This window comes from Rhipicephalus microplus, chromosome 1 (genome assembly GCF_043290135.1).
Source record: "Rhipicephalus microplus isolate Deutch F79 chromosome 1, USDA_Rmic, whole genome shotgun sequence".
Lineage (NCBI taxonomy): Eukaryota > Metazoa > Arthropoda > Arachnida > Ixodida > Ixodidae > Rhipicephalus > Rhipicephalus microplus.
Genome location: NC_134700.1, coordinates 150,233,154 through 150,253,025, shown reverse-complemented (window position 1 = coordinate 150,253,025; position 19,872 = coordinate 150,233,154). Strand labels below are relative to the sequence as shown.

The following is a 19,872-nucleotide window of genomic DNA, read 5'->3' as shown; positions in this document are numbered from 1 at the left end:
TGTTTGAGGTGAGAGCTGGGGCCCTGCGTACTCTCGTCCGTAAGCAAGCCTACGACAGTGAACTCGTGAGTGTGGTGTGTCACGCGTGTGGTGGGGCTGACGAAACCATCGCACACATCGTGACCGAGTGCCCGCAACTGAGCCCATCCAGTTCGAACACAGATCTCGCTGCCGCACTGGGTTTTTTTGGGACACAGGTGATGTGGTGGACTACGCCGCAGTGAGGCGCAGCAAAACTCGCCTAGAACAATGGAGAAAAATAACTCTCCGGGGACTTCGGGAGGGTTCTTAACTCGGCAACCCGCCCAGTCTGTATTTTATTTTCTTATTTTCTTTGTTTTTTTACTATCGGCTAGGGTGCCAAAGTGTGCCCGCCCGTTACAAAGGGAATGGCCTCATTACCATCATCATCATCATCATCATGCGCGGCATTGTATATAATACCTGTGTCACACGGGCGCGCTAAAAGTCTTTTAAGTAAGCGGTCTTTTACGAAGTTGAAAGACTTTTAACAAAGAGGTGTTTGCGGCGCAGACACACGGCAGCAACGGTCTCCTTTTAGTGTTTTCGTTCGAAGACGCTAGCGAAAGCGTGGCGCTAGCAGTTAAAAAAGAAGCAATGAAAATTAAACGATGTATCACGATGTACAAATTAAAGACTTGTTGCACTGCTCGTTTCTTCAAATAAATTTAAGAATAAGAGATGAAGAAACACCAATGTGAATGTTTTTTGCACTAGATAAGGAAGCATTCCCATAACTAGCGACGTGCACAAGTCCGTCTGGCACCACTGTGCTTTTATTTACCGTATTTGTTTTTCGCTGCTCTCGACTGCTCTTGACACGTTATGGGCGACCGTACGGGAGAAAAAGCGAGGATCGCAAGCCTCACGGCCTGCCTTCTCGCTCTGGAAAGCGAGGCAGACGCTGCAAAAGCCGCCAAGGAGAGGATAAAGCAGCGCAAAACCGAGCGTCACCACGTGATATTGCCGACGCGTTGTAGCTGCTTACGAGACTAGAAAAGGAAATAACCATTAAAAGAGTTCATTACATCTTCTGCAGGATATGAAATTTCTTTTTACAAAGAGTTTTGATGACAGAAAAATAAGCATTCGCTCTTTTTTTCCCACCACTCGAAAATTGCTGGCGCCCACTGGTTTCGAGGCTACTCATTCAGAGCCGTAAAAGAGATCGACGAACGCCGTTTACGAAAAAGACCGCTTCTGAAAATGAGTTCGCTCTGTGCCGTGTGTCTGCTGTCAGGAACTCCTTTTCGGAAAAAGACCGCTTACTTAAAAGACTTTTAAGTGCCCGTGTGACGGGGGTATAATAAAAGAGTTTCTGCGTGGTTACCGGCTGCTGCGTACGACTTGTCGGCCGGCGCTTCAGCGCCATGCCCTGTGTTCTCCGTGTGGCGCGTCCACCCCACGATACTAGAAAAAGCTCACTCGAGCATCCCTGCACTCGTGTTTTTTTATATCCTCCGTCTTCCCAAGCTTTCCTGCGAGAGAAGACAATGGAGTCCAGGACCCTCCAACGGTAGTAAGACTTGTCGGTCGGCGCTTCAGCGCCTTGCCCTATGTTCTCCGTTCAGCGCGTCCGCTGCACGATACTAGAAAAAGCTCACTTGAGTGTCCCTGCACTCGTGTTTTATATCCTCCGTCTTCCCACGCGAGCAAGCGGTGCCAAGACACTGGGGCCATCAGGAAGAGGAAGAAAAAGTCATTTAGGATTCTTATTTTCAAGGAAGGGTGGTGCTTTATAAGTTGGCAGGGAAGCTCGATCACGTCCTGGAAGCATGCGAGTGCTAAGTTTTGGTTTGACTAATACGAACACACTGTAAAAATTATAATGGTAAATCTCTAAGAAACATACTATAAGGCACACAAGCTCCCGCTAGCGGCCGTGTGTTGGTACGTTTTCTCTGAGCCCTTTCTTCTCAGATCGAACGCCTTGCATTCTATGCATCTGGCTATACTTCCAGCTTCAAAGTGGTCCTGTGGCGGCCACGGTAACTATGCAGCTCACGATGCTCGCATCAGCCGATGACCGTGGATTTACGGTTCATGGAAAGACTTCTCGAGTGAAGGGGAATAGAAATCTAGCTGATTTTGAGGCTTGATTGTAAATTACAGGCTGCATGCTGCGGCCTCACTAGGTTCCCAGGAGCCTCGACCGTTCGGCAGCGTTTTGCGACCATGCTCGAAAAGTGTTATAGGGTCCCTTTCAATCGATTCTGCAGCACTCTATGAAATTATTCGATGGTCACCTTGAAAAGTGTTGCGGACCGGAATGTTCAAAAGTTAAATGTTCATGAGTACTGCAGAAAACATTAGGTCGGCAGGGCAACGATGCCAGAATTTCCGATGTTGCTTACCAAGACATTCAAGCTTCCAGCCTAAAACCGGCGCTGCCAACCTGTGTTTGGGAAAGTTATATATCTTGAAGAGTCCAAATCTTCTTATGTCAGAAACATGAGTAAGCTCAACTGGATAGAGTTTATGGACGTTCTCTCTGTTTAAGGAACCGCGATGACCGTGGTTGGAGCTGGTATGCTTTCTTAGGTTGATCACTCTACAAGAACATTGACGCGCAACAAATTTAACCTGGTCTCTCAATGTTCGACCAAATCTTTCTATTTGAAGCTGGGGTGTCTTTATGGTGATTCAACTGTTTCTATGGGGGCAGCCAAGATTGGAGCTGCAGAGTCCAAACCCCCAGAAAATTTTTAATTTTGCTTGCGGGTATACACACGCACGCAAACACACGCACGAACATACAGTATGGTTGAAACCTCCCCGAAAAACATTTCTGGTGATGCCCCTCGACAAATCTGGTGCTCTAAGGCTTCAAGGACTCCCAGTTTCACCATGCATGTGCACGAATGTGATTGGCGCCGAGCCCGTGCCATGAACTACGATGCAGTGCCTATATTCGTATGTGTAATGATTTCTCCTTCGAAACTAGTGGTCATGCGGATGCGTATCCCGAACTTCTCGCTCACACCCACCCTGCATTGAAGAGTAGAGTGTAGAGCCTTGGACAGTGGCACACACCCACGCGGGGGGATTGGCCAAGAACCAGGTAGTTTAGGAAAAAGTCTTCATTATTTGAATAAATGTCGTCCAGTTAAAGATGAAAGTAGCAGTATTGCATTGATTAAAATGTAGTGACCTCCTTTTTTTTTCAGTAGGGCGTAAAGATTTAGAGCACGACCACTAGCATAGCCAGATTTTCTTTTTCGGGAGGGGTTCTACTATACCTTATGTATGTTCGTGTGTGCGTTTATATATACGCAAGAAAAAATTTAAAAATTTGGGGTGGCGTTACAGTAGGTCCGTTCGATTCGCCTGCACCACGTGAACCAGTTCACGAGGTGCTGCACCTTACCATTCGTTTAAGCGGTGCAGCATTGACGACTGCTGAACCCTGCCATTCGTTTAGAAAGGTGCAGAAGAGGTGCAGCACCGGTTCACAACTTTCCTGCACCTCCTTCGCTGACGGTGCCGGCTTGGTGCAGGCGCGCGTGCAGCTGAGCAGACGACGCAGCACTTAGACGTAGGTGGCTTAGGCGCCGTACCCGCCTCTACAAATGCGGTGTGTTTTGCCAAGATGTTTTCGCCTCATAAACTGCCCGCATGTGCGTTTCGCCATAGGTCGGTGTTTGCTGAATGGTGTAAATTAACCGAAAAGAAATAAGGCCAACACCTTGTCGGCACATCGTCATTTTTTTCGGGTGTCGTGCTGTGCCTGCACCGCTGAACTCACGCTGCACGATTTCTGAACTTCGCGTGCACAGCCGTGAATCGGTTCCGACCGGTGCAGGTGAATCGAACGGACCTAGTGCACTAGTACACTCTATTGGCGTGCTGAAACCCACGCCTCCTGGCTACGGCCATGGCAAAGACAATACAATTTGCAAGAAGTGATGAAAACTGACAACAGTCTATGCGCAATCACGCGCAGGAGTTTCCAGAAATTATGGCAGAAAAGCGAACAGGGAAACGAATTCAATGCCTTTTTTATTTTCAGTCTACTGTTACCACTCTCATCCTTCAACAGCTAAGTTCACAGCGCCCGGCGGGTAATGCTTTCTTCATAGCGCCTAGATGGCGCCACATGTTCCATATTGTTTTGAAGCTTGGGAAGCGTTTGCTGTTTCAATGCGAACCGCAGAGACGCTAAAAAGGGGAAAGTGAAGTTTCGTATGCTCGAATTAATCAAAAGTCGAAATCACCGCTTTTGTCGGAGTCCCATCCCGACGTCTCGATCGCAGCTTCGACATCGAAGTCTTCCTCGACGTCGTACTGAAAGTCAGGATCGCCCGGTTTCTTACGACTCTTCTCGAATGATATGCTCATCATGTCTTTTTTCCTGCGCAACGTCTCGTCGTCCAGCTTGTTCAGGTCTTCATTCGGGTTCACCGTGAACTCTTGATTCACTTTGTCGAGACATTCTTGCAACGAGCCGGTGCCCTTCACGTTTTCCTGCAGAATGCGCAACATTTTCTCCACCTGTATGAGTGGAGCGGCGCTTAGAACCGCCGAATGGCGGTCGCGAAGCGCTTCGGCCACGCTATTGACGTCCGAGTTCTCGAACAGGCCCCTCACGGGCATCGTCCTCTTGTGAAGAGTGCCGCTGCCCGTTTCGTACACGACAACCACGGCAGGGCTGTTCAGTCGCACGCCTACGCTCTTGATGGTGATTTCAGTCGACGTCATGCCTAGCGAGTTCACCCTGCCATTGCTTTCGTAGAGAGAAAAGAAAGGCTTTCGCTGATACTGCGACTCTCAAGACTGATCAGTAACTCGCGCTAAAGAACTTACTGCTAGGCATTCAAGCCATTACATAACCTAAACTGAGAAAGAATAAATGCTACTGCGTTTTCGTGCCACTTCGTCACAGGTTGGTTGCGAAGCACAGGCTGGTTGCGAAGCAGACGATGATAGCGTCAACAAACAACGGTAGCGGCGCCTGTGAACCAAAATGAGCAAAATAGAATCCACGCGATAAGCACAAGTAAAATAAGTAAACTTTGTTCAACCATATAAACAGCGCCATATAAAAATTTATTAGAAGATGTTTTTTATTAATACAAAGCGCTTCAGAGTACTTTTTCAAAATGTAGGACACCGGTTGATCGGTTGCGTTTGCCTGGCAACTTCCTTCTATGCATGTCAAACATGGCGCGTGTCAAAGTAGCGAAAGACTGAAATGGTAAGTCGAAGCAATTGCGATTAGTAGACAACGGTACGTCAGGTGAGCGAGAAATCTCTCGCAAACATTCTTGGACAAAACGGCTTCCCGCGGGTGGCCAAAGCGTCGTTCGGGCAGCTGACCGAGGCGAACAAAGCGTTTCTTTTATCCCGTGACCGTAGGGCCTCTTCAAGTTCGTTCACTGTGTTTTGTCACTGGTGCACTCGTTTTTCGCGCTTTAAAAGGGTCTCCCGCTCGTCTCGACGCTTCTCGCGGCGTGCTCGGTTGCCGTGCTGTCCCGCTGTCCAGGAGCCGAGTGTCCTAGTCGTTTTTTCCCTCTCGAATTCGGCACAGCTTCGCTGCGAGCCGTGTCGCGAGAAGAGTTGACCGCGATAATTAGTCGCGTCTTGTTTGCTTCTGAAATGATCGTTAGGCGCTCGGTTCTCGTCGCTGCGAGGCACGGCCATGGACGTCGGCGACCCCAGAACTCGCCTAGGGCGTCGGATTGCGAGTTCCGAGTGCCTTGCGGCCAGGATTTTCGCTTCGTCCCCACCGAGACGACGTTCGGCGAGCCGTTGTTCTCGAACGGCCAGTCCGGTCGACAGCGCTTAGCTCCGAATCAAATCTGCGCACGGGTGCGATGATGTCTCGCACCGTGGTTTGCGCTCCTCTAGGAGGAGCACACCGCAGATGTTCGATTCGCGTTGTTTAGAGACGTGTACGTGAGACGGGAAGTCGCGACTGCTGCTGCACGCGTAGCCAGCCACCACCTCGCTTTCTTTTTTTTTCCCCTGCAGGAAGAAGCGAATTGTGGCGTGAACGAATTCCGCATGCAACGTTTTCTCCCCCTTTTCGGCTTTCACCACTTCGCTCGGCCACCACTCTTATTCGGACGCACGGTTATGCTGCTCCCGCCAATATCAGCATTTTTTGAGAGCTCATAACGGTTCCTTGACGGCCTTTTAGTCGGCTTCGTTTCTTTTTCACCGTAACTGCGATGAAATGTATCGTTACCGTTTGCGCATTATTCACGCGTCAGGTTTTCGTCTCTCCATTGAATAGGCCTTCTCGTGCACACATATCACACTGATATGGAGAGCGAGGAAGAAAAAAAAAAAAAAACCCCTCATTTTTCGGTATAAAGCGCCGCAGCTAACTGAGTATTCAAGGAAACCTATTAGCTGTGCAGCTAGCTTTCCACATGTATGGGATCCTGAGAGTAATCTCCTTTTGTATGTCTTATACCCTACATCATTTGCCGTACAGGTATTGCAGCTACATTTTATAATTAACTCAACACAGCAGTTTCGTTTGTGCTACAGTTCTATTGTTTTCAGTTTGTTCTCGCAACATATCAAAAGAAAGAAGCTATTTTTCAGCTTCATAACCAACAGACACAATGCAGGATTCTCAGTATGCTATAGGGAATGAAATGCCAATTTTCAAAATTCTGGCTTGCTTTAGTCAGACCGCTATACTTACATTATAAGGAAACACACTGTTATCATTCTAGTAATCCTCTTACTCCTCATGTAAATTCATATTGTTTTTGTAGCAAATAATGTAATCACACTGGTCATACGTCACATGCTTCGTGGTGCATAGGTAGTTGAACACATGTGTGTTACGAATCGGGGTTAGTGTACTCAGGTCTGGTGAGCAAAGGCCCCTCACGCCATCAACGTTTACCTTTAGGCCACTTCAGCCGAGCCCAACAGTGTGTGGTAAATCAGTCCTAATTTTTTTTAATGGCGCAGTTTTGTCACTCTTTACTGCTCACTGTCTCTGTCAAGTTAAAATGCTCATCGTTATTCGATCTAGTTTTTATCACTTTACACTTGACACATGCTCGCATATTGAAAATTTCTAGATTTCTTTATTTTCTCATCATTCACTTCATATTCTGCATTAATGTCAAGTTAGTAAATTTTGTACAACCTTGGCTTAGAACCCCATAATGAGCGAGAATGTATTTGTGAGTGTGATGGTTGTGCGGATTTTCATATCCTCTCTGTGTGCAGGCGGCGAATGTTGCAAAAGCCAGTGCAGCCTGGCATTTTATTCTAAAAGCTTTTTAAACAAAGTTTCCCACTTATGGCTGTCTTACTTTCAGTCATGGTTTGCATCTATCATTGAAGCCTTTGGCACCTTTGCCCACCGGCATTGTCCAGAGGAAAAAAAAACGTAAGTGCACTCATTACATAAACACGTCACCATGAAAACATTTTGCTATAGTGATGACGAACCATCTCACTGCCTGTGGTCCAATGAAATAACCTGGAAAACCACAATTACAAGCATTTTGTTAAGTAATATTTATTAAAACTGTGATTTGTTGCACGAATTCGACGAAAAATGAAGCATGAGCAAAAGCTCTAGGCTCCTTTAAGATAAGTATGCCTGCAACTTCAATTGATATGAGACATTTTGTAGGCATGAGAAATAATGGCAAAACGCTGTGAGTGTCTAGCTTACCTTAAAGGGATACTAAAAAGGAAAACAGTTTCTGCCTATTAGTAAAGTGCAATATAGAAATCCCGAAAACACCACTATTACGGCAACATGATGCTTGGGAAGCAGAAAAGCGTGCAAAAAGAAATGCGGGTGCGGAGGTTATCTTAAGATTCCCGCACCAATCACAGGTCTTGAAGGCATCTTCGGAGTCCTACGTAGCTTCTAATTAATAAAAATTAACTATATTATGATTTGTGTGTGTCATATACCTAGTATACAAACTTTCAGAAAGTTTCATCGGACCAGTGTCACGAAAATAGCAAAAATACATTTTGAAATTTCCGATGTCACATGCGATAATTTAGGCATGAAATTATAAATGAAACTTTACCATTAATTTTTTCCATAAATAATAAACTTATGATAATGAATCATATAATACTAGAGTTCTCAGAGTCAGAGTCAAGTTCAGTGTCAGTCTAAATCAAGACATTGTTTCTCTTTAGCATCCCTTTAATAAAGTTTTGCACTGCCCCTGAAAATGTACCACTTAGTGTAATAATAGAATCAGTGTTTTTCTGTACATGAGTAATGTGACAAGTGCTTCAAAGTGATTGAAGGAGCAAGAAAAGATCAAACTTTCTATTTCTAAAAGATGCCATGCATCACATGAAGTTCGAGGCAAAGTGAGTTCATTGGGGCAACTATACATAGTGTTCATCTGATGTCACTTCCGCCGCTGTCGCCATCTCCCGCCATGCCCGGGTACCTCGCTGGGTACCTACAGCAGTTCGCGTGCTGCAGCGTGGTTTGTTGGGCGCTCGTCATCTGTTGCTGTGTTTGATGTTGCAAAGGAAGCATTGTGGTTTTTTGTTGTACCTTAACGAGTTTGTCGGATCAAGAAGGCCTCGCTTGTTCCCTCGATATAAGATCAGAAAATCAAGATGTGCGACATGCATAACAGCCACCGCATACACCGGCTGCCCGCCACGACTTACGAGCGTCCATTAATTACCTCGCTTTCACTACAAATTGCCTGGCCCAAGAACAAGTGAAAACCCAAAGTCTCTCGAGCCGCAGTTGGAAAAGTAGATGAGCTAAGCAAAGCAGCTCCCATCGAAAACGAGTCGTGCAGAGCAAGGCAAGTTTACAAAAGATATAATATTAATATATTGCTGTGGCCCACGCCACAAAAGTAGCAGCACCTCCCCCCCTGCCAGTGTTTTAAACAGTGCTGATGTTGAGCCTCTTTGATTAAAATTTGTGGAAGCAGCCAAGGAAAATATTATGCGAGGCAGATAGAGACTTCGCGTGGTGCGTGCCGCGGTAATGCTGATCATCACTTTTTTTTTTTCCGCGCATGTTTGGACACCTTCTTCACTCTCTATTTTACTTTTATTGTGCACTAATGTTCAGTGGAGCCCCTGAAAATGATGGAGACTGCGTTAGAGAATTAATTGACAAATTTTTAAAAATCCTGACCCCGCAACTCGTATCGATCGGCTATACTTCAAAATAAACTAATATTGTTTTGCATCCATTTTCACAGTTTGTTTCAATACAATACTCGAATTTCCGCGACCGCCGTCACGATTTTAACCGCCCCCATGACACGCTAATTGTGCACGCGGTGGTCGCGGACATGTTTGTATGTACATTATCTTGGTAAACTATCTCTGTTTGCAGATATATAAGTGCTTGGCTATGGCACTTACTCGTAATTAAGTTGCACCTTAAGGCGCAAATATCACCGAGTTTTTTCAAGTAGTTTTTGTTAATCCGTGCCAGCCAAACACGCCAGTACTTTTCGGAAAATCGCAATGTGCGTTCTCAATTTTAGGTAATAACTTTCGGCGAAGAAACACCCCAAAGCTCTGTTCCCTCTTCATGGACTACTAAATCGACTTGCCTCACTAGCAGCTGATAATTCCTCAAACTTGCATCATGAGGCAAAACTAAATGGGCGCAAGCACGAGGAGATAACACGGCAGCGGTAGACGACAGAATCGGTAGGTACTCGGCCATGTCGGTGGCGCATTTCGGAAGTGATGAAGGGGCGCTGCGTGAAGCATGTGCACACTATGTATAGCCAGTCAACAAAGTTTGGCATTGCCACTTAAAAAAAAATCCCTGCAAAAATTGCTTTACAAAGTTTTACCTCTTCTAGCTTGAAGATTTTTGTTTTTCACCTGGTATAAATCATTTATATTGCAGTTAGAGGTGCTTGTGCATGAGCTAGGAATGTGCAAAACTGCTATCACACAATTTCCCTGTCCCAAGTGAGATTTATAGGATAGATTAAAAAAAATAAAACTGTTCTTTTGGCTCGAAACGATTTTGTACTTGAATGTTGTCACATGAAAAAAAAGCTCGGACATGCCACGTGAGCTGCTTTTTCATTTCAAGGCAGCATGTGAAACATTCAGAACTGCAGAGATGATGGTTTAAATGAACTCACCTTAACGAATATAACCACTGAAGTGTTTTGAATTACTCCCTTTTTTTTGGAAGCACAATGCGTGGTTTTTCTTTTTTTATGGAGTCATTAAATGGCTACAGGTTGACTAGTTATTACAAAATGATTGTACATGACACCCAGATTAAGATTTCTATATTGTGAGATCCCCTTTTTAGTTCATGATTTAGATTCTGTATATCAAGAAATTAGGATAGAAGACGTTATATAGTATAAAGTTGCCTTTGAAGAAACAGTTTCGCGCATGTTTTTACACTTACACTGAACTATTGCATACTGTTTTGCGGATGACAAACAATAGTTTGAAGGTGCATTTATTAGCATTGATGTGCCATATTTAGAAAATTGTAGTGTGTCATATGTTGTAATGCTCAGGTAACTTTGCATTAAGAAAATTGGAAAAAAAAAACACTTCCTGACATTCTCACTTTTGAGCTCGGTTATAATGCACAAACGTGTTTGAGGGCTACATCTTGGGAAAAATGAAAAAGGTGTGCATTATAATAGTCTAAATACTGTACATTTCTTGATGTCAAGCAGGATGCTATTCTCTGAAATCCTTATTTTATTTCGTTTTTTTTTCTGTTATTGACCTTACCATTAGTACTGCTATAACAGCATTTCTTCCATGCTCTAGTAAGCTTAGGCTGTTATTATTGGGAGTTATAAATGGCTTGGAGTATCTGTGAACTGAGAGCACATAAAGAGAGTTATACATGTACGTTTGGAGCGAAAAAATACTATGCAGAAAGTGCTACATCATTCAGTGTCCTCGTACTGTGACCCTCCTTGCTTTAACGCTGACTAATCTATGCTAAGTTTTGCACAGTGGTCTGAAGAATTCATAGCTGGGCTAGCTGGTAAGGATACATCTTTTGTTCAAACTGTGCTGCTTCTTTCAAACTGGGGATAGGGCGTGAGTAAAAAAAAGGAAGAGATGAGCGCAGTCTTGTAACCGAATTCATTTAATGTGCATTAGCGCCTTTAGATAGCACCTCTCCAGAATGACACGTTGCCATGCAGATTTGCGGGGAAAAGAACAAAAATATTGAGGAAACGATTTTAAGACATGCATGAATCTGAGCAGAGTGTAGCATCTGGAGCATAAGTACCGATTCATCTTGCAAGACATATTAACTTATAGGTGGCTAATCCACCTCTCTGACCTTTTCTTTATGTGCAACGATTCGATGATGTGCTAATTGAATTTGATCATTTATGACATGAGCGCTGCATTCTGAAAACCTGGCTCTACACATCATCTCGGCAAGGTGCCGCGGGACACCAGATGTAATCTTGGTATCCCAAAAAGACATTACTAGTGGGCCCCTAATTTTAGGTTGATTCACTTCCCTATTTCCCTGATGTACAATTTTCTGTGTGTGAAGGGTAAGTCGTGCAAATTGGCAACTTAGCATTCCGTACGCTGATCTTTATGTCGTATGAAATGCTCGCTATCATGTATCACATTTGCACTCGTTCTTGTTTTTCTTTGACTCATACGAGCACAAATGTTCCACAGCCCTGCACAGTAGTATTATTTTGTATGAAATGTAGTTTTTTGTGTAATGCCTTATTTACAGGCATGATTCTAACACTTTTTTCCACATTTGATTCAGCCTCCATATCTGCAATGATGACACTGCTCTGCTGCAGCATCAGTAGTTCATTACTCTTCAGTTGTGTTTTACAACACTTGTTATTGTACTTTTAGTTTTCACTTGTTTATAATGTCAGTTCCTAATGCTGCATAGTAGTACTTTTGCATTTTTATTGTCTATTGTCTTCTCGTAACAATATCTCCATTGGTCAAATTGTCATGGATGCTCGTCTCTCTTTTTTACTGGCGTCATAGATCTTTTTTACTATACGAACCATTTTTTCTCTTTTTGCATCTCCTTTCCTTGTGCTTTCTCACCACTCAATTGTTTTCGGCTTCTTAAAGGGGCCCTTCACACTTTTTGAGCATGGTCAGGAAACGCTGCTGATCGGTAGTACAGGGTTCCGAGAACACGCAAGCCAAATGTTATAGTGTAGCACGCGACCTGGAATTCTCAATAAATTATCCAAGTCAGCTAAAAATTGTTGTCTCTTCCCTCGCCAAATCACGGAATGTGCCCAAAAATCAAAACGTAGATGACCCATCTATCAGCGATTAGCTGATTTGAACATGGCGCGCTCGGTTGTTGCAGAAATCACGGCAAAAGGCCGTCACTTGTCCACGCATGCACGCACAATTGCACTGAAGAAGTTGTGTATTCGATGAAAAAAATAATAAAAAAGTGCTCAAGGTCACGAGGCGAGCGTGATGTTTTTTGTTTGCCCCCTCCCATCCCCCCCCCCCCTGCTTAGCTTCGAGTGCTTTCGTCGGAACGAGAGAACAGAATGTGATTGCAGCGTGTAACAAATTTTTGTAACTCTGCTGTTACTGAACAGATTGAAATAAGGTGCTCCCGCCTCTTCCATTAAACGTAAAATTTTCGACACCCACTGTATTTAATGCTTTAAAAATTCAAATATGCTTTGTTAGCGTTTGTGCTACTTGCCTCCATGTCTTTATGAATCATTCTATTGAATTTATGCTGTTTTGTATTATCATGAGCTCTGTGGCTAAACTTCACAACCTGGCTCTTGAACCTTTAGCGTGTATAGACAGGCATATGCACAACAGTGAGCCATTGCTTGTTGCTGCCTTTGTTGGCATGAAGACATGAACTGATCGTGCTAGCGATGGGCTGTTTCATGGGCTCATGGCAGATAAGTTTCTCATCATCTCGTTTTCCTTGCAGAAGTCAACAGCCATGTGGCCGATGGTGCTAGACTATACAAAAGATGAATGCCAAAGAATGCTTCGGAAACTGGGTGAGTATTTGCATTCGAACTTTTGTCCTTGCTCTAGTATTTCATTTGTGATGACGTTTATTGAACCGGAGAAGTCGCAACGATGTCGCAACGAAAAATGGCGGTACGACAAGTCTGGCAAAGGCGGCCCAGGTTCTCGTGCAATCAGAGCATGGGGTTTTTCCTTCTCTTTGTAAGGCGCATACACGTTAGTGCATATGCTCCACTACAATACCCCCCGGGTTGAAGAGTAGCCATCCTGGCGACTCAGGGAGTAGGCACAATGAGGGGGTCGTAGTAGGGCTTCAGACGGTCGATGTGTACTGTCTCGCGTCCTCGACGGCGCAAATCTGGCAATTGTGTTAGGTGCTCGATGATGTAATTCACCGGCGAGGTTGCGTCAATGACACGGTATGGACCATGGTACCGGGCTAGAAGCTTAGAAGAAAGGCCAGGAACGTGCGGGGGCACCCGAAGCCACACAAGAGAGCCAGGCCAGTACGAAACGTAGGCGCTATGTGATGAACGTCATCATGTCGGGTTTTTTGTAGACCTTGAGCCTCACTTGTCATAGACCGAGCCAACTGACGGCAGTCTTCAGCGTATCTGGCGACTTCCGAAAGCGGGGAGCACTCCGATGCATCAGGGCGGTACGGGAGTATGGTGTCGAGTGGGTGGGATGGTTCGCGGCCGTACAACAGAAAGAACGGGGAAAAACCGGTAGTCGCTTGCGTCGCGGTGTTGTAAGCGAAGGTAACAAAAGGCAAGACAGCGTCCCAGTTAGTGTGGTCGGAGGAGGTGTACATCCTCAGCATGTCGCCAAGTGTGCGGTTGAACCGTTCAGTGAGACCATTCGTCTGTGGATGGTATGCGGTAGATTTCCGGTGGATAATGTTGCATTCAGCGAGAATAGCTTGGATGACCTCCGACAGGAACACTCGACCCCTATCACTGAGTAATTCCCGTGGAGCCCCATGGCGGAGAAATGAAGCTGCGCAGAATGAAGAGTGCAACTTCGTGGGCGGTCGCTGCCGGTAGAGCTGCAGTCTCAGCGTAGCGTGTCAGATGATCGACGCCGACAATAATCCACCGGTTTCCAGAGCGACTATATGGGAGGGGGCCATAGAGATCGATACCCACGCGGTGGAATGGGCGAGCCGGGCATGGGAGCGGCTGTAACATGCCAGTAAGGTGCCGCGGAGGTGTCTTGTTCTGTTGGCAAGTGGTGCAAGACTGAACGTATTTCTGCACAAAGCGATACATTCCTCGCCAGTAATATCGTTGGCGCAGCCTTTCGTAGGTTTTCAGGACACCTGCGTGAGCACTTTGAGGGTCTGCATGGAAATTCATGCAGATGTCAGAGCGCATATGAGTTGGGACAGCAAGGAGCCACTTCCGACCATCAGGCATGTAGTTGCGGCGGTACATAATGCTGTCTCGCACGGAAAAGTGGGCTGCTTGTCCGCGTAGCACTCTCGTGGAAGGGACAGCAGACGGATCGGTAAGGTAGTCGAGTAACAATGCAAGGTATGGATCTTTACGCTGCTCCGAAAGCATGCCAGTGGTGTCTATTGGTGACAAGGTGGTAAAAAGTGGTGACAAAGAAGCCACATCTGGGGTTAATGGCGATCGCGAAAGTGCATCGGCATCCGCATGCTTGCGACCGGAACGATATACTACACGGATGTCGTATTCTTGCAATCGAAGTGCCCAACGTCCCAGGCGTCCGGACTGGTCTTTCAATGTGGACAGCCAACATAGAGCGTGGTGGTCTGTGACCACGTCGAAAGGGCGGCCGTAAAGGTACGGGCGAAACTTCGTCAAGGCCCAGATTATGGCCAAACACTCCTTCTCTGTCACGGAGTAATTCAATTCAGCCTTCTTGAGAGCGCGATTTGCATAGGCGTGACGATAGTTATAGCGCGAGAACAAAACGACGACACAGAGACAAGAAGGACACGTCTCTGTGTCGTCGTTTTGTTCTCGCGCTATAACTATCGTCATGCCGTACCAACTAGCCCAAGCTGCCACACTTCTAAGTTGCATAGGCGACTACGTATTCAGCTTGGGTGCCTTACCGTTGTGCCAGAACTGCACCAAGACCAATGCCACTTGCATCGGTGTGAATTTGTGTGGCAGCAGCGGGGTCGTAGTGACGAAAAATGGGTGGTGAGGTCAGCAGGCGCGCAGCTGTCGAAATGCGTCGTCACATGCAGGTGACCATGCAGATATACCTTTGCTGTTGGAAAGCAGACTCGTGAGAGGTGCGATGATGGACGCGAAGTTGCGCACGAAGCGACGAAAGTAGTAGCAGAGACCGACGAAACTTCTTAGGGCTTTCAGTGATGTGGGCAACGGGAAGTCAGCGACAGCCCGAAGCTTTTCGGGATCCGGAAGAACACCGTCTCTTGTGATGACATGTCTCAAGATGGTTAGTTTTCGTGCTGCAAAGTGGCACTTCTTGGAGTTAAGTTGGAGGCCCGCAGAAGTTAGACACGTCAGAATCTCGTGGAGGCGAACAAGATGTGTCGGGAAATCAGACGAAAAGACTACGATGTCGTCCAGGTAACACATGCAAGTTTTCCACTTATGGGCACGCAAGACGGTATCGATCATGCGCTCAAATGTGGCAGGTGCGTTGCAGAGCCCAAATGGCATCACTTTGAACTCATATAGGCCATCTGGCGTTACAAAGGCTGTTTTAGGGCGATCACATTCAGCCATTGGCACCTGCCAATACCCAGAACGCAGATCCAAGGATGTAAAGTACTCGGCGCCTTGTAAACAGTCAAGAGCATCATCTATTCGTGGTAGCGGGTAGACATCTTTCTTCGTAATCTTGTTTAAGCGGCGATAGTCCACGCAAAATTGAACGGTGCATCTTTTTTCTTTACCAGAACCACAGGTGATGACCAAGCGCTTTGAGAAGGCTGTATCACTCCACGTTTAACCATGTCGTCTACTTGCTCCGTAATGACGCGGCGCTCTTCGGCGGAAACGCGGTAAGGACGCTGTCGCAGAGGCGAATGTTAGCCGGTGTCAATAGTATGAGTGATAGTCGTGGTGCGGCCCAAAGCAGGTTCTTGAAAGTCGAAAGAAGAGTGAAACTTGTTAAGGAGAGCAACAAGTTGGCGGCGATACGTTAGGGGAAGGTCTGCGTCAATAGCATTGCCGAAGGCTGACAAACTTGATGGCTCAGACGCATGAGTTATTGCGGCAATGTGACATGGCGTTTCGTCGGGAAGAATAATATCATCGATATGGTCGACAGCTTGCACATATCCCAACGTTTCACCACGAAGTAAGCCAATGGGGTAGTTGCAGTGGTTGGTAACCAGCATTACGGTTAAATCAGACGCAATTGTAAAAACAGCAAATGGGAGAACGATGCCCTTGCGTTCAGTAAAAACAGGAGATGGCGTAAACACCACCGTGGCGTCAGGTTGCGCCACACATGAAAGGCTTATAGGGACTGAAGCTTCCGGGGGCAAGGTGATGTCGTCATCAGCAATGAGTTTGCAGAGCCGAGGAGACCGGTCGGGTGGTGGAAATTCATATGTTGGCACAAGGGACACTTCGGCACGGGAACAATCGATGATAGCTTCATGACGTGATAAGAAATCCCAACCGAGGATAAGGTCATGAGAGCAAGATGGCAGAACAAAAAACTGTACGACGTACAAAATGTCTTGGATGACGACGCGCGCCGTACACAGAGCCGAGGGATAAATGCGTTGCGCGCTAGCCGTGGACAGCACCATGCCACAGAGAGATGTGGTCACTTTCTTCAGTTTCCGACAAAATTTGGCGTCCATCACAGAAACAGCGGCCCCGGTATCAATTAACGCTAATGTGGCGACTCCCTCAACATCGACATCAACAACATTTTGCGGCGAAAACGGAGGCCTTGGGAATTGCGCATAAGTTGCAGTTCTTGCCTCCGGAACTGCACTGATTAGTTTCCCTCCTCAGGAGGTGGTCGACGATGCATAGGCGATAGCGATCGGCGACGAGGGGATGGGAAACGAGCAGTCGATGGGCGGCGATCCGAGTCTGAGTGCCTCTGTTCATATGCAGATGCGGTGGCTTGCTGCGGCGTGTAGGTAGGAGTTCCGAAGTATGCGTTTGTAGGTGTGGGGCGATGGCGGCAGAAGCGTGCAATGTGGCCAGCGATGCCACAGGCGAAGCAGATAGGACGATTGTCTTGGGTGCGCCACTCATTAGATCGACGGAAAAAGCGACGTGAGGGCCTTTAAACTGGAGGCAAGACCGGAGGAGGTGGAGCTGATAAGGCGACTGGATGCGGTGGGGGCCGCGCGACCACAGCTGCCTAGCTGAGAGGTGAAGGTGGTGCAGGTGGTGCGTAGCCCACAGCTGAGAGATTAGGTGCTACTGAAGTGCATGGGTAAGGGGCCTGCACTGTGGGGAGGACATCACAAATTTCAGTGCGTATGGTCTGCTGCAGTGTCGAAGGCAGGCTTGCGGTGGGCGCGTCGCTATGCGGCAGCAGGGAGAGCTGTCGGGCGACTTCCTCCCTGATGAAGTCTTTGATCTGGTTGGACAGACTTTCTTGGCAAACGTTGGCATTTGTGAGTGCGACGGCCGAGATCGAATACGGCGGTGGGACACTCTGTCGGGCGATGGAACGCTGACGGCGCAATTCATCAAAGCTCTGGCAGAGGCTTACGAGGGTTGCCACCGTGTTCGGGCTTTTCGCTAGCAACGTCTGGAATGCGCCATCCTCGATGCCCTTGAGAATCTGTCGAATTTTTTCTTCTTCTGGCATAGATGGATTCACACGCCTGCAGAGGTCGAGCACGTCCTCTATGTAACTTGTAAACGTCTCGCCAGGCTGCTGGGCTCGGTGGTGCAGGCGCTGGTCAGTCACGCTTCAGTCACGAGTGTCTTAAAGGAGGACCAGTTGGCGATGGTGGTTTCGCGGTTCGTAAACCAAAGTTTAGCTACGTCTGCCAAGTAAAAGATAACGTAGGTGAGCTTAGAGTCGTTGTCCCACTTGTTGCTGGCGCTTACGCGTTCGTACAAGGAGAGCCAGTGTTCGACGTCTTGCTCACCACTGCCGCTGAAGATTGGTGGGTCCCGTTGGCGAGTAGCGCCGGGGCAGGTAGAAGGGACAGCCGGTGGTGCTGGCTGGGCAGGGATGGGCTGGTTGGCGACTGCGTCAGTCATGTTTTGCAGTGGTCTCGTGGATAACTTGCGAGAGCGGAGCTCCAGGTCTGCTTGGGGATCTCAGCAGCCTCCACCAAATGTGATGACATTTATTGAATTGGAGAAGTCGCAACGATGTCGCAACGAAAAATGGCCGTACGACAAGTCTGGCAAAGGCGGCCCAGGTTCTCGTGCAATCAGAGCACGGGGTTTTTCCTTCTCTTTGGAAGGCGCATACACGTTAGTGCGTATGCTCCACTACACATTATAGTCTTTAGGTGAAGATCGGTTTTTATAGCTGAAGAATAGGACGCTGATTCTACGATTCAGCAATGATGTACTTATTCTACATTTGTTTGGGATACTCTCGTTGCTTTGTAGCCATCTTGCAAGGCTTCAAGTTAGAAGCTGCAATTCTGATTAAAAAAAAGGAAACACTGTTTCTGTGGTACACATACCAACAGACCAAGCAAAGCATGAACAGCTTTTTGCAGATTTATGCAGTTATTAAAGTCAACGACTATACAGCACATCAAACATAGCAGAGCAATAGTCAACACTATGCTTACATCACCGTGCTCGTTATCTTAGCTGAAAATGATACTAACTGAACCAATGCGTAAGCTAAAAAAGTTTTTTTCAAAATCTTTTTGTTTGTGAAAGCAAGTTTGTACATACGTATAAAATCGGTCTAGATAATGGTAAAGTGTGATTGCGAGCTACTGGATTGTAGCAGGAGTGTGATTGCAGCACAGAAACTCGAGAGGCATGATTGTGATTTCAAGCACACTGTGCCGCTTATGCTCAACTGTGGTGACTGTGAGCACAGTCATCGAACGCAATGTGGCTCAGGTTTATTTAGATTTGTTAATGTATCTCTGAGCTTACCTTAGCAATTTCAAAGAACTGTAATGAGAACCAACTTGTTCAAGCCATCTGGCAAAGAGGGATTTGACACATCACCAAAAAGCAGCAAGTTATATTTACTTTATCTTGTGTTCGGAAATAGGCTGTTCACACTTAAAACAGAATCCAAGCTGCGCTGCGAAGTTCAGCTGCACGGGCAAGATGGTGGCTACTGTTACAATAAGCTTGGCTAGGATAGCTGTTGATCAAGCTTTTCGCTTTAAAGTTTGTAGAATTGAAATGGCCATTGTCTGCGAGTGCTTGTCTTCTTGCTGGCATACCTATGTTTGCACCCTATGTCACAGTTATCTATTTACAGTCTTAGAATTGCAGTCTAACAATCTAGTTCGTGCTAATTTATTCCTTCTTAGTCCTCCCAGCACTGTCGAATCCTTTTAGCTACAGCATGATCATAGTAAAGGCTGGGCACTGTAGAATACACAGAAAAAGTGCCTACTCGCACCTCTTACTTTATTGTAAATAATATGATGTGGTCTCATTTGTGGCATTCTGCTGCAGAAACGATTGTTCAAGGGCAGCAGCAGTTTCCTTTTTTTTTTTCACGCACAGTGATGCAACAATTATCATGTGGTGTGTAAGCACTGACAGCTATTCTGTAACTTGAGACTTTCATTAGCTTGAAGAAACAGGAATCACATAAAAGTTATGGGAACAACATTTTTGTTGGACGTTTTGTTGGACGTTTTTGATTATTCAAGGGCAGCAGCAGTTTTCTTTTTTTTTTTTTCACGCACAGTGATGCAACAATTATCATGTGGTGTGTAAGCACTGACAGCTACTCTGTAACTTGAGACTTTCATTAGCTTGAAGAAAC

The 19,872-nt window shown here is 46.4% G+C and overlaps 2 protein-coding genes across 2 annotated transcripts in view; one reads left to right on the top strand and one right to left on the bottom strand.

The window, feature by feature from the left end:
* Positions 1 to 4,001: 4,001 nt before the first annotated feature.
* LOC119178404 (centrosomal protein of 19 kDa) lies at positions 4,002 to 4,956 on the bottom strand. The gene has a single exon (XM_037429606.2). It carries the CDS (start codon positions 4,717 to 4,719, stop codon positions 4,219 to 4,221), a length of 501 nt encoding a protein of 166 aa, XP_037285503.2. The 5' UTR covers positions 4,720 to 4,956; the 3' UTR covers positions 4,002 to 4,218.
* A 218-nt stretch (positions 4,957 to 5,174) lies between these two features.
* Positions 5,175 to 19,872, top strand: part of LOC119178625 (uncharacterized) — a 97,285-nt gene continuing 82,587 nt past the window's right edge. The window contains exons 1-2 of the mRNA XM_075887472.1: positions 5,175 to 5,215; positions 12,914 to 12,986. Of these exons, the coding sequence (XP_075743587.1) occupies positions 5,213 to 5,215; positions 12,914 to 12,986 (76 nt within the window). The 5' untranslated portion in view covers positions 5,175 to 5,212. The remainder of the gene's footprint in view (positions 5,216 to 12,913; positions 12,987 to 19,872) is intronic.